We start from the raw sequence: 16,710 nt of genomic DNA, 5'->3' as shown, positions 1-16,710 counted from the left end.
TAAATGAGGAAAGTAACTTCTAAGTTCGCTGATTACGAAATGGTACTTTATATCCTGATCGAATACGAATTGGCAGAGCTATGGCCATCGGATGGAGCAAAATTGGGGAAATCACGAAACCCCACAATTTTGTAGGGGTATCCCTAGGAAAAAATTGAACAAATTTAAAAACCACATTTAGGCAATGTTTTGAATGAGGAAAGTATCTTCTAGGTTCGCTGATTACGAAATGGTACTTTATATCCTGATCGGATACGAATTGGCAGAGCTATGACCATCGGAAGGAGCAAAAGTGGGGAAATCAGGAAAACCCACAATTTTGTAGGGGTACCCCTAGGAAAAAATTCGAAAAATTTAAAAACTACATTTAAGCAATGTTTTGAATGAGGAAAGTAGCTTCTGGGTTCGCTGATTACTAAATGGTACTTTATATCCTGATCAAATACGAATTGGCAGAGCTATGGCCATCGGATGGAGCAAAAGTGGGGAAATCAGGAAAACCTACAATTTTGTAGGGGTACCCCTAGGAAAAAATTCGAAAAATTTAAAAACCACATTTAGGCAATGTTTTGAATGAGGAAAGTAACTTCTAGGTTCGCTGATTACGAAATGGTACTTTATATCCTGATCGGATACGAATTGGCAGAGCTATGGCCATCGGATGGAGCAAAAGTGGGGAAATCAGGAAAACCCACAATTTTGTAGGGGTATCCCTAGGAAAAAATTCGACAAATTTAAAAACCACATTTAAGCAATGTTTTGAATGAGGAAAGTAACTTCTAGGTTCGCTGATTACGAAATGGTACTTTATATCCTGATCGGATACGAATTGGCAGAGCTATGACCATCGGATGGAGCAAAAGTGGGGAAATCCGGAAAACCTACAATTTTGTAGGGGTACCCCTAGGAAAAAATTCGAAAAATTTAAAAACTACATTTAAGCAATGTTTTGAATGAGGAAAGTAGCTTCTGGGTTCGCTGATTACTAAATGGTACTTTATATCCTGATCAAATACGAATTGGCAGAGCTATGGCCATCGGATGGAGCAAAAGTGGGGAAATCAGGAAAACCTACCATTTTGTAGGGGTATCCCTAGGAAAAAATTCGAAAAATTTAAAAACCACATTTAGGCAATGTTTTGAATGAGGAAAGTAGCTTCTTGGTTCGCTGATTACTAAATGGTACTTTATATCCTGATTGTATACAAAAGTGGGGAAATACCTTGAATTAGTTTAATGGATACCCCCAAAGAGGGGTATATTGTGGGATTTCCTAATTTCCCCACTTCTGCTCCATTTAAAGGTAGGGAAGGTATTCAATTTGTAAATCCGCCAAGGGTTAGCCGAGCTAAACACGAAGTTTTGTTTCATTTCTGTCGTCTTCATTATTGGCAGAATGGAAAACATATAAAACTTATCCTACTCCCTCTTGTGTTTGGCCACATCCCAATAGAAGTCGTCATCCACATTCGATTCCTGATGGGCGGGCAAGTATTTATAGCAGTAGCAGCGAGGCAAGGACACCGGAATCATAGTTGGGGCCACAAGGTTCTCCTCTCCCACGGAAACCAGTGTGGCGGCGGAACGGAAGCCCAAACCCCTCAGACCACATCGCAAGTAGTGGGTACAGAACAGGGCAGGAAGCAGCAGGCAGGCGAAAAGGAATAGCCCAAACCAGATTCCATTCTAAAAGGGGGGGAGGATAAACTATTAAAAATAGTAAACTACAAAAATATATACTTTTACTATGGGTTTAACAATGCGGTTGCATAGATCCGTATAATCCTTCATGGCCTTCGAATCTCTGCGAGTCAGAGGCTCACATATCGCCTCCGCATCGTGGGTGGCCTCGTCCACCTTGCGAATGTAGTCATCCAGCTTACTCTCCACTACATCGTTGATGTTGCGACTGAACTTATTCATATCCTGGTTAAGATACTCATCGCCCTGCTTGATCTTCGCCAGTATTTGGGTTATATGTTTGGCGAAGCTGCCAAAACCTCCTGCTAACACATTGTCCACACCCTTGAGGGCACGTAGGAGCTTCTCTAGGATCCTGAGCAAGGGTTCAGCCAGGTTATTATGGAAAGCCCTTAGGTGAATGGCCTGATTTTGCAGGACGGGGCCGGCATCTACCCTTCCTGAAAGGCTTTCTAGGTTCCGAATCACCTCCGGCAAAGGTCCTGGCTTGGGTTCGGGCACCAGCTGCCTGCAAATATGCTGGGTAAACATGGTGCTATTGTATCCGGAGAGGTTGCTCTTGAGGAGCTTCTGGGCCTCATCGTCGGCCTTCGGGTGAATGGGCTTAAGGTCTGTCGGGATTGATGCACTCTCTAGATTTTTTAGGTCCTTGTTTATATCGTCCAGCAAGTCACTGCGAAAGCCGTCCAAGTTGTAATGATCCTTCAGACCCAAAGCATTGTAAAGGGTGTCATTGTTAACGCAGTGCCGCAGGACCTTTCGGATATCAGTTTCCGAATGAGACTTAGTTAATCCTTTGGATGATCCTGCCCCTCTGTAATATTTATATTATTAATCTTTAAAGCATTTTTTATAAAATAATTACCCAGAACAGAATGCGTGATACAAAAGAGCCCCATGTACCAGATAGAAAAGCAAAGGTATTATGATCAACCAAAACAGGACAAAGATGGTGAGTGTAGCGAGGCATAAAAGCCAGGTGGCCACTCGGGGACTGGAGAACACGATCAGCAGACTGATGAGGAGGAGCAGCGGCACCACCATCAGAAAGCAAAGAATGATTAGCGTGGTAGCATACCAGGAGGAGCCGAGCTTGCGTCGCAGGGCCTTAAATGGTGGGGATGAGGCGGCCTTCCTTATCGTTGATTTCGAATCCTCTTTCTTATCCTGCAACACTTTTTTGAAAACTTCCAAGGATGCTTTATGCTTTTCTTGGAGATTCTTAGCTGTTGATGTTACAATTGTATCAGGTAATCAGGGTTTAGTATCTCTTAATTAGTACCTCCCTTTTCCAAACCCTCGTGGACTACTTTAAGCAATCTGTTCAGGTGATCCTTAAAGGCACTGGCAATACTTAGCAATTGTTTGGCTGCCTCTTCAGGATATGATGCAAAAGTACTCTTTGATAGCTCCTGAATGCCTTTCAGGAAGTCCTCAGTATCGGGCAACTGGGAAAAAATATGATCCATCGAAATTGAATTAATAAAGTCCTAATCGGATCTCACACTATCATAATGCAGGCAACCCAGGTCCAGTATCCTTATCTCATTCTGACGATAAAAGTCCTGACACTGACTGTTTTTACACCCTGAGATCAGATGCACCATTAGCTCCCGCTTGACACCACGCAATCCTGGAAAGATCCTGGATCAAACAGAAAGGAAAACAAAAATAAGAAACCCACCATCCCTTAACTGAGTGGCCAACCGTCTGCCTTTGGCCAAGTCCCTTTTAAAATCATCCAGAAGTGTTTGAACCTTCGGTAGGTTTTTAAATCCCTGGCCCAGGTTTTGAATGGTTTTCGCCAGGGCCTTCACTTCGCCAAAGGAATGGGGTTTATTCTCCAGGCTATCCTCCACCTTTTTGGGGAGATCCTGGTAATTTCTTACGTAAAGCTTTCGCAACGGTTCAGAGATTGTGTCCATCATGTCACCATCATCATTGACCGTCGTACTTGAGTTACTCGTATGGCAATGGCCTTTTCTGGGCAAGGACTGAAGGTTTTTTTTCAACTGGACAGTGGCAAGGATGGCAAGTATAAGGATCAAACTGTAAACGGGAAGCTAAGAAAGGATAGTAACAAAATCATAACCTCTTACATCATGGCCAGAGCTAGGAGGCCGAGGAGGGAACCCAGGCAATAGCGCTTTCCCGGGCTGGCCACATGTACACTTCTGCATTTAGAACAGCAAAAGGCATAGATTATCCTGGCAGAAGTTGAGGGCAGGTCTGGTTATAACGACTCTCAGAAGTAAAAGTAATCTCTTACCCAAAGATGATGATCCCTATAAACCATAAAATCAGCAACAAACAAAATATATTTAATATCCTTTGCGAGGCCAAGTACTTTCTCCATTTATCGGCCTCCGCCTTGGGTCCAATGTCATTGCCATCGGAGGAGACGTATCCTTGGGGTATTTTCTGTGAATCGCTTACCAGCAGGCCAGTGAATCCATTTGACACTACATAATAGGGACTCAGTGAGTCGACATATCCCTTTTCTGGAGTACTCTTTTGATCCAAATTAGTAATCTTCGAATAATCAGAATCATAGTTGGGTTGACAGTAAATCAAGGACAATGGAATAAGCCCAATCACTCCCCAAATAATAGGACTATTCATTTCCATGTTTTTGATTCTAGACTGATTCTAAAAGTAATGATTGCTTGGCTAGAAATCAATTCAATGTTTGGAGAATGTTCGTACATAAAACCACTTGAAGTTTATTGACAAAAATGTTTGCAAACGACTGAGGCAACCATCAACGTAGCTCGATGATCGACTGGCAACTCGGGGTCTTGTGTATTCGATTTTTCATTTTTAAAGGATCTTATTAGATAATCTTTACTTGCACAGGGCAATATTGATACATGGTTACTTGACTTAAGCGGAAATCATTCAATGTACGTCAATCGTAAAATACAACATACATTCTTAATTGTATAATAATACTAAAATTATGTAATTGTGTAATCCATACAATATATGATCCATTAGTGTCAGTGTAGATTCGTGTATGTTTTTTCTTTCCAAGGGTAATAATCTTTTCTTTTTTTGGAAACTTACAGCTTGCCCTTAGTTCCTAGACATTACAATTGGAAACGTTTAAATGCTTTAGGGTTTTTGGGGGATTTTTCCTTTTGGTTTCACTTACTAAACTATGACAACGTTTTAAAATACGTGTAGCGGTATTTTCTGTATCTGATAGGTAGTATAATATTGAATTTATTCCAGTGTTTGAGTGCTTTACTATTTTTTAGTGTTTGCCTTGCCGTTTTCTAAAATAAATACATTAAATGCATTGAATAACTCTCTCTCTCGTCGACTGTTTTTCTCAGATTTTACTAAATTAAAATGGCAGTTTTGTTTATAGATCGTAGATATTTTGCTTTTCTTTCTCTCAGATTTTGATTTCCTGGAAGTTTACAGATTCCATAGATCGGTTATTATTATTTTTTTGCATGCTAAATACTGTTCTATGTTTTATGTTTTATGTTGTTTAATGTTTGTTGTGTATGTGTTGTTGGTGTTTGGGTGCATAATAAAATTATGAGATTCCTTAAAGCTTCCGCCGCCGTGCGGCCCGGCGAATGGCCAACTTCTTCAAGGGACTCATCAGATCCGACGCCTGCCGCTCGGCTCTTTCAACTTCTCCTTCATCTTCTCCACTCGGACTATCCACTCCGGACTCGTGCTCCTCTCGTCTTTTGGCAACATTTTCAAATTAATTATGAAACAATATTTTTAAGAATGTTTGCTTCGTCTCTAACTTAATTAAATAGCTATCCTCTCGCGCCCTTTTTGGGCCAAAGTGATACCACATAATGTTGCTACAATACTACTTATTTAAATTATATAATTTCAGTTATTTTCCGTTTACGCTTTTAACTAAAAGTACAGTCTCAGTAAGGGGGGCACAGAAGTAGGGTATTGGGGGTCGGGTTACTGCGATGGTTCAAAATAAAATCATTCTCTCCTCCATGTTGCCTCCTCTCTGTTGGCTCCGTCCGCTTAGTCCTGCTCGGAGGCACCCGGATAGTAGTAGGGTGGCGGACGCTCGTACTCCGAGGATGGCGGCGCAGCCGGCGGGTTGTGGTAGCGTGGCGGCTCGTGGTCCCAGTGCCTGTGAATGGTAGAGAAAAATAGGGCATTAGGTCGTGTCCACATGCAAGTCGAATTGAATATTTATAGTGCGACCACTCACGCACAACAGCGAAAAATGCAAACACCGGGAAAAGCATTTAACTTTGTTTAATCGGATTAGTCGGCCATCACAGATTAAGGACCGATGGGGAGTGTTAGTTTCGGGGTTATCGAAACGGGGTTTATGGCTCCAGAAGTGTCTGTTTGTCTGGAGCATCGATTCACAATCAAATCACATAAATAAGCTTTGGGTAGATCAAAATCCGTACACGGTTTCGATACGAACTTCTCGTACAAATATTTGCCAATAAAGTCACAAAACTATAAGGAAACCAAACCACTCGAATCGAGGTTGGTTGGGGGGGAAGCACACGGATTGACGGAATTTACCAAAAAAACGAAAACCAAACCGATTAGCGTACTGGCCATGCCTAAAAGAAACCATCTGCCGCCAAGGCCCTTGGACGAGCGCCAGAGGCCACAATTTTAGCGCTAAATTAAACGAAAATTAAAAATTAGCAGCTCTCTATATGAAGTCTATGAAAAAAGCAGCTAATAGATTTCTGAAAAGTCCGGCATTAACTTATTTTACAAATTTCATTAAGGTTAAGATTATAATAGCTTTTAATTTTTTGAGGATTTCTTCAAAGATTTCTAAAACAACTCTTTCTTAGGAAGACACTTACGTGGGAGCCATGTCGTTGTAGCGCATGCTGCTGCTTCCCGGGGCATCATCCCGTCCACCACCACCACCGCCGCCACGATCTCCGCCAGAGCGGTTCCGCGACACACTGGGCGAGGCGTCCTCGTAGTAGTCCTGCTGCTCTCGTCGGCGCTCGTAGGCCTTGCGCCGCTTCTTGGGGACACTACACCGGGAAGATGAGGGGACGGACATTATGATTAGGTTGAATCCTGACCAGAAACTAACTACAAATAAGTGACATCGCTCTTACTTTGCCAATGGAACGTGTTCACGATCGCGTTCGCTGTAAGCGTCGTACATATAGTCGCTGCTGCGGATGCAGATGCAGATGTGGATGCGGATGCGTGCAGTATTGTTTGTTTTTGGTTTTGTTGGGGTTAGCAGTGAAATGAAAAGAATATGGTTGGAGGTTAAGTTGTGGTGCAACTGGCAACTGCTAGCAAATTTAGTGACATGCAAAAATTTGACAAGATTGCTGACATTCTTGATTCTAAGTTCTGGATGGAGTCGTCAATGAATAAAATCTTGTCTTCGAGCTCTTGCTCCGCTAGAAGGTTGCCCCCCTAGTGTTAGTCCCTCTTGTGCTTGCTGGAGGACTTCTCGACTTCAATCTCTGTGTCCGCCTGGGACGTAACATCGCTCGAGATATCTTCTGTTTTGCTACTTGGGTATTCGTAGTCCTTCATACCGTCATCTTCATCGTCGGTGGCATTAAATGCACCCTCGTCCTCGGGCTGGATGCCGCCACCCCCGCCCCTAGGCCGGCTCGGACAAGCGCATTCACCTTGCTGTCCACCCGAGCACATCATCCGTGGCGGTGGGACATAGGGGGCACCCGTACAAATGGGACAGCTTAGGGTTTAGGTGGGACAAATAATCGCCTAACAATGATGATAATTTTTATCCTAAAAACTCACCCGCCCTCAACCACTCCGACGGCTCCAACGGAAGCTAGATACGGATAGATCTTCTTGTACAAGCACATTAGTTTGTGGGCCACAAACAGGATTGGCAGGAGGAGCAGCGCACACAGCAGGATGCCCACCCAGAAACCATTCTGCAATGGAGATTCTAATTAGACAAGTGGGATGATTAGGACTAAGAGGTACTCACAATAGGGTCCACTAGACGATGGCAGATGTGATCGACTCCACGATAGTAGATGTACGACAGCGGTGCACAGTGTCCCACACTATTCTCGGCATCATTGATTATCATGTCCACGTACTTATCGTAGTCCACGTGAATGGATTCGGTCATGTTGGCGGCGATCGTGTTTATGTACTCCTTGCCGCGAGTCTTGATGAATTGCTCCGAGGCGATGGCGGTCGTGGTCAGGATGTCGATGCTGGTAGCGAAATCTCGGTTGTCGTACAAAATCAGTTCGTCAATCTTTTTCAGGTTGTGTCTCATCTTCTCGACAATGCTGTTCAGCTTGGGCACAAAGTTTCGGTGGAAGGCCTTGGTGTTGAGGCCCTCGTTCCAGAAGGAGACCTTCGCCCAGCCGTACGTCGGATACTCCAGGTCGTTGGAGAGCTTGTACATTTGCTCGGCGAGAGCATTCAGATTCATGGGGGTGAACTGATTGCACAGGTTCGTCAAGTACATGGCGCTGTGGTATTGGGACAAGTTGGTATCCTTTATACTGGTCAGATCTTTTTGTTCTTGCTGAGTCAACAATACGATTTTGGAGAGATCCTCATCGAAGAACCTGTTCGGATCGGCTTCCTCGTCCGGTTCCGTCAAGATTTTCACGCGCGACAAATCACGGATGTCGTAGACCCGATTGTCGCGTAAGACATTGAATATGGTCTGGTTGGCATTACATGCCTTTATTGCACTCGACATCCTCATCGGAGGCCGATCGTCATCATCGCCACCCGAGGGCGAATAGTCATTCAGGTTAATGGCCGAGTCCAGTTGGCGGAACAAGGCGTTATTCTCCTGATCTCGTAATGGCGCACAGGCACCCTGGTACGTCACGAAGCCCACAATAAAGTAGAAAAGTCCAATCAGAGTGAGGAACGAGAAAACGCAGAATATTAACAATATGGCACTGAAAGTAAAGGAATAATAGTGAGTTATATTCATTGAAATAACTCGCACAAACCACTCACAATAGTAAACAAGATGCGCCTGTGGCCTTGCTGCAACAGTCGTCTCCGTATCCAGTTCTCCGGCGTCCAAAACATCCGCAGAGCAGTGCCACCACCAGGATAAACAGAATCTAATGGGGGAGTATTTATGGATAAGTAGGTCTATGACTCAAATAATATAATATGCATACCAGTAGTATAAGTAGGCAGGCAATGAGACTCATTACGGAACGGTCCGGTCCAAAACGCTCGTAGACATCGTCAAAGGACTTGCCGGACCGTACAGACTTCAGGTGGATATCACTTATCATAGCCTCAACCTTGTTTCGTAGATCTGTAGCCGTATCGCGGAAAGTGGTCTTGCCCTTGTTCAAGTCCTGCGCTATGGGCGGGAGAATGTTCGCTATGTGTACCTTTACTTTCTCGTTGATATTCTGCATGCGCGCCAGACCCGCTTGAGGAATAAGACGATAATTCGCATTTACTATCGCCTCCATTCCCGAAACATAAGCCGATGTGTTTGGCATCTGGAATACAGATTAGAGATTAGTTTTAAACATTCTTTACAAACTTATGGGCTAGTAAGGACTTACCTTGTCAAAATGTAAACAATTGGATGTGTCTATGTACTCAATGTTGCTGGTGATCAAGAATTTCTGACAGGCCTGAAGTTGGCAGAGATTGGCCACAGCAAAGTTGATGTCCCGTTTAATGCCTCGAACACCTAAGGGTTTAAGATTGGTGAACAAAGCGGATATATTTCAAAAGTTGAATGGTAACTTACCATCTCGTAACTGAGCGCCATAGAATCGAAGGTCCGTTTCCAGTTTTTCCACTTCTCGCATCAATTCGAGGGCCTCTGGCATGTTGTCCAAGATGCGCTCCAACTCGGCCAACGAGTTGCTCTCGGATGTGTCCGCCAAATCCAAAAAGATGTGCTTGTGGGCCTCTGAAAAGGAAGAGTGGGCATTAGAAACTACACTTCCCACTTTATGGCTATTCTTACGGTTTAGTTGGTCAGTGACATGGGTCTCGAACTCCTCGTAGTTGTAGACCAGCAAGTGGTACATGTGGTCGCCGACGTCCTTCAAAAACGTGCACGTATCCTGGCTGCCGCGTTTAATGGTCTGCGTGGTTTCGGCAAAGCCATTGTCCAGCGTCTTATTAGTAACCATAGCAATGATGATGCCAAAGCTAAAGAATCGAAAGATATTTAAGATCAATCAGAGGAGAGGCTACGCTATACTCACATCAGTCCAATGATGAGGAACAGCAGGCAGATGCCACAGCAGAATCTACGTTGGGCATCCTGCTTGGTCGTGCATGGCGGACAGCCTTGGCGGCACCGGCGACAGCAACAGAAGCAGCAATAACAAATCCTAAAGAAAAGGAGAGCTACCATTAATATCCATAAACTCCAAAGATCCATCATTAGACTTACGCAATGAATGGTATGACGATGATGAGCACCAACAGTAGGAAAACAATGATGAAGACCAGCCAGTAGTGTCGGAGCAAGTCACGCCAGTCGTTCTCCTCCACTTTGGGTCCCAGAGCCAAGGTGTCCCCATTCTTGACCATAATATAGCCTTAAGAATACACCGATTACAATTAATATTCCAAATGCAACTGTTCCTGCTACTCACCATCGGGAATGGGCGTATTGCTGTAGAGGATCTTGTCGTAGAGAAAGTGCGTAAAGTTGTAGATGGAATTCATGGACGACGTGGGCGGTGCAGGCTCTTGGGTATAGTTCGAGGTTGGCGTGTAGGCGCTATACTCCACTGGTGCATAATGAGGTTGGCCCAGTTGTTCGTGGGTGGTTCCATGGCCTGCGTATCCCATGCGCCATGGTCCCGAAACCGTACCATTGGATGTGCTTCCGCCATCGCCGCCTCCAGGGCCTGCACCTCCCCCGTCTCCGCCTCCGGCTCCACCGTCTCCACCTCCCCCACCACCACCGGGAGCATCAGGGCTGGCCTCTGCCGGTCCGGCTCCCGGACTGGCTTCGGGGCTCGCTTCGGGAGCGGCCGGCGGTTCGTCCTGAGCGGCCGCTGGCCGGATCAACGTGGATAGGGCAAACCCAAAGATGACCACACTCAGGCCACAAATGACCAGGTAGGCGATCTGTCTCCTCCGGCGCTGTCGCCGCTTTCTGGTGCGCATCGACTTTGACTTGCCAGGCGCCGAGGTGGCGTCCACATCTGCAGAGTTCATCGCCATTGCTGGATACAATGATGTGTTATCGCAATGTTGTTGGGGTTTGGGTTAAGCTAAAGCAATCTCACTAACACGATAGAGGCAGGCTGGTGCAGCTTTTGATCTTAATTCCTTCGGTGCAGTTGTCCACACCCATTTCACAAGCCAGGCGCCTGAAAAGATACGAAAACCGATTAGCTTATAAGTTCTATTTTTCGCCAGCCATTTGCATTTCGATTCCCAACATGAATAAGACAAAGCCCACACCCTGATGTGGGCAGTGGCATGTCCTGCTCCCATAACATTCTGCTGGGGTTATAAAACATATAAATGGGGGCGCAACCCACTCCCCAAGACTCGTCGATAGCTAGGATTGGTTCACTTGGGGAACACTCTCACAAACACATCCACTTGACATCAATTAAGGTCAATAAAAGCCAAGAAGATGACAATGGCTGGAGAGGCTCAAGCCCCTGCTTCTTGAGTGCCATCCGGTGGCGACACAAAAGGACTGCAAGTGCTCATATTGACGGGCAGGTGTTACCACCTATGCCTGTCCAGGAGGTGCAAGTCTCTGCTATGACTCACTGGGTCATAAACGTTGCGTGAGTGACCCGCAATATACAAAAATATAAAAAAAATTAGCCAGCAAATTGCACAAAATACCAATTGCATATGCAAATAGCTAAAAATAAATGTAATAAAAAAAAGAAAAATAAAATAACAAAAAAATGTACATGCCCCGGGTGAGGCTCGAACTCACGACCTTAAGATTATGAGACTTACGCGCTGCCAACTGCGCCACCGAGGCGATGTGTTCAGCGCCGGCAATAACGCCAGTTGTGGCTAACTAATTCCCAGGAATGTTCTAACGCCAAAACGAGTATAAAGTTCTATAATTAGATTTAAGATGAAAATAATAATAAAAAATAAGAAACAAGTGTATGAGTTGATTGGAAATTATTTAAGAAGCTCTGGCAGTGGATTCTAAGAATATTTTTGATGACAAATCGGAGAACCTCTATATGGATATGCAAATCATTTGTTGGAAAACAAAGGCACTCACAACCACTGGCAACTGTAAAGTTATGGTGGTTTGCTGGAAAAAAAAGCAACAAGCAGCAGTTACACTCTCATCGACTGCCTTTCCACAGTCATAGATAGACAAAGAAATCGAAAAGTTTAATGAACTTTATGCGGCCTGGCCTGGTCTGGGCTGGCCTGGACAAGGGAAAACTCAAGCGGCCAAGGGTCTGTCCTCAGCTGCTCAATGCTGTCGGTTTTATGCTTTATTGCCCTCCTTGCCCTCCTTCTTTGACACTTTACTATTAAATATAGTACAAGAGCACACAGAAAGAAAATATTTCAAATAATTATAAAAAATCAAGAATCAAGAAGGTTTTAACAAGAAAGAACCTCTAGCAAGACCAGAGGAGCTATCTATCTAGTAGTTGAATCTTTTAATACTCTTTATTTTTTCCAGTGCATAGGCAACAGAGGCGACAACGTCAACAGCTACCCCAACACATTACAGACACACACACACACATGTATCAGAATAAACTCGGAGCACTCCACTGCATTCGCCGCCAGCTTATCTCGGAGGTTTCTGTTTTCAGTGCTTACTTTCCGAAAAGCGATGGGTATTACTTCGGATGAGTGTCTGCTAAAATAGATGCCACTGCACCTGCTGACAGGGCTCTTGGCTACAGGGCTCTTATTTGATATTTGGTCAGGCTAGGCCAACAAACACACACCAGCCAAGACAGTGTTTGGTTTCGATTGCGTATACGCCGCGTTGTCTGGCTGGGAGCGAACTAAGCTGGGAAGCTGGAAAAACTCGGGAAGTTTCGCTTGGGAAGAGACGCGCGCTGATGCTGCCACTGCTGCTGGAGATGCTGTGCAGAAAATTCTGTATACCGTTACTGGAGCAGCCAGTGAACGGCCTTGACACAAGCGGCATGCAGGCAGGCAGTCCACGAGGAGGTTGCCAGAGTCTAGGCTTTTCCACACCGCCTGTGTGGCAGAGGCAGTGGCAGAGTGGCATGCAAATGAGCAAATGACCGAATGGGTTTCTCAATTCTAAGCCATGCCTGGCGGTGGAACTTTTTGGTGAAAAGCCGAGCCGAGAAAAACAAAACAATTTGCAGGCTCAGCTTTCGGGGAGGACACTGAGGCAGGACATGCGCAGTGGGAGGCTGCACGGAAGGACTGCGATGCTGCATTTGAACAGTGGGCGGGACAGGCAAGCTCTCGACACAAGGCCACCCAAAGGAGGTCCTAGTTCCGGCGGTTAAGGTTCTAGCCTCTAGCCCAGGGTTAAAGTTATTGGGAAATATTTCAAATGGAAAATATTTCCAAATATTTCGAAAAACTTTCCAGAAACTCAAAAATTTTAAATACCATTCCGATCGCTGTAAACAAATAAAATTAAAAAACAAATCAAGCCAATAATGTACATGCCTCACAATAAAATGTATCTTCTTGTTTATGTTTTTGGTGCGTGTGTCTGTCGGTTTGAGGAAAATAAAGTAATAATAATAATCAGGTAGTAAAATGAACCGAGTTCTGGGAATTCTGAGACTAACAATATGCTCATTTGTCGGAATAAACTTCATTGTTGAGATCCAGCAAGTATCTGCAATGATATCTTACATGCTATAACCTCGAGATACAATATACCCTTTTGTGATGCGAGTACCGGGTAGCGTAATAAAGTTTCCCTTTTCAGACAGAGGCTTTTTCTTTCAAATAATGAATAACATCTATCCAGCTGATTGAAGCCAACTGGTTTTCAAAACCAGAGAAAGTTGGCAAAGTAAAAAGACTTATTTGGCAAAGGTAAGTAACCAGTATTAGGTCGCCAGCACGGAAGAACTACTACTGAACCGGAGAAGTCAAGTGCAGGTATTCCATAAATCAGCAAAAAAATAAATACACACTTAATGAAGCTATCTGAGCGACTGTATAAACAAAAGAATTAAATACAAAGTGAAGGATAAATTAATGAGAAGCAATTTTCACATATAATATTAAAACCAATGTCGGGCAAAAAACGCTGATTGCTAAACAAAAATATATATATTTTTATAGTTCCCATGGAACTGCTAAAAGTGTCAAGTGGGTATTGAAATTAATAGCAGGGGAGTAGTAGCTGGTACTAGCGATAAGGCTAATGAGAGATTTAACCTTAGAGGTTCAAGATAGATTAAGAAAGATCCATTTAGAAGCTATTATTTTTAAAAGAATAAATGACTTGTTTCTTAAGAGAATCTCTTCCAAATCAACTGATATTTGGAATTAAAATTAAGAGCATCATCAGGCTGGCGAATGTGGAACAGCCGGTGGACCATGGACCATAGAGGTGGTGCGAGTGCGAGGCTCCAAAGAGACAGCCAGAGAACAGGTTGCCCTGCCAAGGCAAGAAACTCGTTTCACCGGCGGTGCTGTGACTCACACACTCAACTCTGCCATATAAAGAGACCGCAGAAATGGGCTAATCACACAACCAACCAGATACAAAGTAAACTTCTTTAGATCAAAAACTGAACGAATTCAAACAAAGGAAGTCGGGTAATGGAGCCCCCGAAGAAAGGGGCGGAAATGAAGAAAGAGGCAGAGACGGCCACGGAAGCCATTTACACTCGAGATACAGATACGTGCCAGCACAGAACAGTATTATAAAATAGACCATAAAAATGTATATTTATTCAATGAATCGGCGAGAGGGCTACCTTATCACATATATCATATAACTCCTGATAAACTTGATCTATTTTGGTGGGGATTATGGCATTAGATGAGAGTATTTATTCAACAAATCACTGTCTCTAGAATCTAGAATTACGTATGAGTTTATCAAAAGTAGCTTCCTTGGATAACAAGACTTTAAAAGCAAACCCAGCCACGTCAACTGGTATCTAAATACAATCTTTGTACTCTCACTCTATAATCCCATTTAATGGCCAAATTACAAATCCAGCAAGTCACTCACATTACTCAATATTTAACCAAATAATCACAGCCCATTAACCCATTTAAGAGTGACTAGATTGGTCGCTAATTTTAGCCGATTTGCGGACTATTCGAGTAGAATTCCATTTCCTGCCCAAATCCGTTTGAAGTGTATGCTGTGAAATAGGCCTGCGTATCTATAAATACATAATTTCTCTCGGTTGGGTGTCGTTTCGGAGTTGGAATACACAAACACGCCAAACATACGCACGCACACTGTATCTGTATCTAACGCAGGTCAGGGATGTATCTTGTGGATGCGGGTGCATGTGTATCTTGCGGCTAGCTCCCTCAAGTAATTAGTGGCAGTGCCGCACATTAATTATGCACTTCGTCCAGGTGACGACGAGTGCAGGTGATGGGAGACAGGATGGGCGGATGGGATAAATGGACGCCACCGCAATTCGGGTAACTCGGCAAATTGAAAATAAACGAAATAAATGGGCTGAATCCGAGGCAGGCACAAAAACACATCGCCAACTCACCGACATCGACAACGACTGCCCTCCGCCCGCCTAAGCCAATTAAGCTGGCTCTTGGGCTCTTCGGCTTCGTTTCAGGGAGATGATAACGATGATGATGATGATGATGATGATGCGTTGTCCCAAATCCAATTAAACTGGCCAGTGGCGGAGCGTCTCAAAAAGTATCCAAATATTCGGGAATGTTGCTGCTTCCTGTGTGGATGAACCGATAAGTTCGAGACCGGGACTCAAGTTCACTATTTTGGTGGATAACGTTCCTTCTCTCTTATGGAAATTCCGACGAAAAAATAATGCTGGACCGACCCGAGCGGGTTAAAACAAAAATTTGGATATCTCTACTGGTGTCTGAAGGGTTCAAGAGTGGTGTCTTAAAAGCGCAAAACACGGATGCAACTTTAATTAAAATTATAAACTAGTGTTTATTTATAGTCTTATTTTGTCTCAAAACCCTATCGAATATGTTGGAGTACAAAAGTTGTAAAAGACTGTATAACAGATAAGTCAAAACAAAGTGTTTTCAAAATCAAAACCAGAACTAGGAATCTCAGAAAAGCTATTTCCGGAAAAGTCACTTGTTTATAGTTGAAAGACCATCTTGTAACCCTTCAAAATGGGTCACGAGAATTGGAAAGAAAATAAATTGATTACAAAAACGTATTCAGGTCGCTGTCTCTGCCGCAATGAGATTGTTTTCCCAACGCAGCTTCCAGTGGCCTGCCTGTACGGTCTGGCTGCCCCAATTGGAGTTTAGCCGAGTTCTCCCAAGAGTTTCCCAATCAATTAGGCAAATTCACTTGCATATCCGTTTTGCCATTAAATGGGAAAATCATATGCAGGCACGCGAACTTATGCTGCTTCTACATATGTATATATATATATGTATTTATGTACAAACATATCCATGCTTGTTTGTATGTATCACTGCACCGCCCTTTCGAAACATTCTGGCTCTTTGTTTGCCTTTGCACCGTTACACTTGAATGGCGGTTGTTTTGATTGCTGAGACACTTTTGGGTGCACTTAGTAGACCTCCACGAGTCTAGTTTCAGTCAGTTAATCGACCATTTAATTCACCTGGATTCACCTTTTTCTTGTTTTCACAGGCACTGGCACATTCTCCGATCGAAATTTTCACCCACGACCGTGGAGTTCTGTTTTCGCGTCTAGTGTGACCGTTGGCGGAGCAACTTGAAATACCTAGCGGCTCAAAAAGATACTTAAAGATACTATCTGAATGTTATGGAAAGATACTTTTGTTAATAAAAAGATAAATAGTTGCTATTGCTTTAACTTTACTTATTTTAGTTAGAAATTATCTTAGAATCTAATAATTTTATCAGTATTTGCAGTTTATGGTATTTCAATAAAA

The 16,710-nt window shown here is 43.7% G+C and overlaps 2 protein-coding genes and 1 non-coding gene across 12 annotated transcripts; all 3 read right to left on the bottom strand.

The window, feature by feature from the left end:
• Nucleotides 1-1,367: 1,367 nt before the first annotated feature.
• LOC108120054 (prominin-like protein) lies at nt 1,368-4,339 on the bottom strand. Of its 4 annotated transcripts, none has more exons than XM_070279401.1 (8): nt 3,971-4,339; nt 3,801-3,908; nt 3,386-3,750; nt 3,207-3,334; nt 2,984-3,149; nt 2,567-2,927; nt 1,747-2,515; nt 1,368-1,686 (listed from the first exon to the last, which is right to left on the bottom strand). In XM_070279401.1, exons 1-8 carry the CDS (start codon nt 4,327-4,329, stop codon nt 1,420-1,422), a joined length of 2,523 nt encoding a protein of 840 aa, XP_070135502.1. In that variant the 5' UTR covers nt 4,330-4,339; the 3' UTR covers nt 1,368-1,419. The 4 variants fall into 4 exon arrangements, with proteins under 4 accessions (XP_070135502.1, XP_070135505.1, XP_070135503.1 ...); XM_070279402.1 differs by having other exon boundaries at nt 1,652-1,707; XM_070279403.1 differs by lacking the exon at nt 1,368-1,686 and having other exon boundaries at nt 2,340-2,507.
• Nucleotides 4,340-5,528: 1,189 nt separating this feature from the next.
• Nucleotides 5,529-16,527, bottom strand: promL (prominin-like). Of its 7 annotated transcripts, XM_070279395.1 has the most exons (16): nt 16,426-16,503; nt 15,342-15,533; nt 10,936-11,015; nt 10,290-10,868; nt 10,085-10,232; nt 9,894-10,022; nt 9,650-9,837; nt 9,428-9,592; nt 9,237-9,367; nt 8,835-9,170; nt 8,665-8,774; nt 7,661-8,603; nt 7,465-7,604; nt 6,798-6,857; nt 6,531-6,710; nt 5,529-5,824 (listed from the first exon to the last, which is right to left on the bottom strand). In XM_070279395.1, the coding sequence occupies exons 3-16, from the start codon at nt 10,997-10,999 to the stop codon at nt 5,713-5,715; spliced, it is 3,285 nt and encodes a 1,094-aa protein (XP_070135496.1). In that variant the 5' UTR covers nt 11,000-11,015; nt 15,342-15,533; nt 16,426-16,503; the 3' UTR covers nt 5,529-5,712. The 7 variants fall into 7 exon arrangements, with proteins under 7 accessions (XP_070135496.1, XP_070135497.1, XP_070135498.1 ...); XM_070279396.1 differs by lacking the exon at nt 15,342-15,533 and having other exon boundaries at nt 16,426-16,527; XM_070279397.1 differs by lacking the exon at nt 15,342-15,533 and having other exon boundaries at nt 16,416-16,499.
• TRNAM-CAU (transfer RNA methionine (anticodon CAU)) lies at nt 11,581-11,653 on the bottom strand. The gene has a single exon. It is a non-coding gene; the product is annotated as a tRNA-Met (tRNA).
• Nucleotides 16,528-16,710: the final 183 nt, after the last annotated feature.

The sequence above is a fragment of the Drosophila bipectinata genome, chromosome 3L (assembly GCF_030179905.1).
Source record: "Drosophila bipectinata strain 14024-0381.07 chromosome 3L, DbipHiC1v2, whole genome shotgun sequence".
Lineage (NCBI taxonomy): Eukaryota > Metazoa > Arthropoda > Insecta > Diptera > Drosophilidae > Drosophila > Drosophila bipectinata.
This window is presented reverse-complemented; position numbering and strand designations above follow the sequence as displayed.

Bases quoted from the DNA above. Each gene is read 5' to 3' on its own strand.
- LOC108120054 (XM_070279401.1), bottom strand. From the start codon at position 4,329: ATGGAAATGAATAGTCCTATTATTTGGGGAGTGATTGGGCTTATTCCA. The intron at 3,909-3,970 runs GTAAGAGATTAC...AACTTCTGCCAG, and splicing joins ATAGGGATCATCATCTTTGG to GATAATCTATGCCTTTTGCT. The intron at 2,928-2,983 runs GTACTAATTAAG...TAACATCAACAG, and splicing joins CGAGGGTTTGGAAAAGGGAG to CTAAGAATCTCCAAGAAAAG.
- promL (XM_070279396.1), bottom strand. From the start codon at position 10,999: ATGGGTGTGGACAACTGCACCGAAGGAATTAAGATCAAAAGCTGCACC. The intron at 10,233-10,289 runs GTGAGTAGCAGG...TGTATTCTTAAG, and splicing joins CAATACGCCCATTCCCGATG to GCTATATTATGGTCAAGAAT. The intron at 9,171-9,236 runs GTAAGTCCTTAC...TCTGTATTCCAG, and splicing joins ATTGTTTACATTTTGACAAG to ATGCCAAACACATCGGCTTA.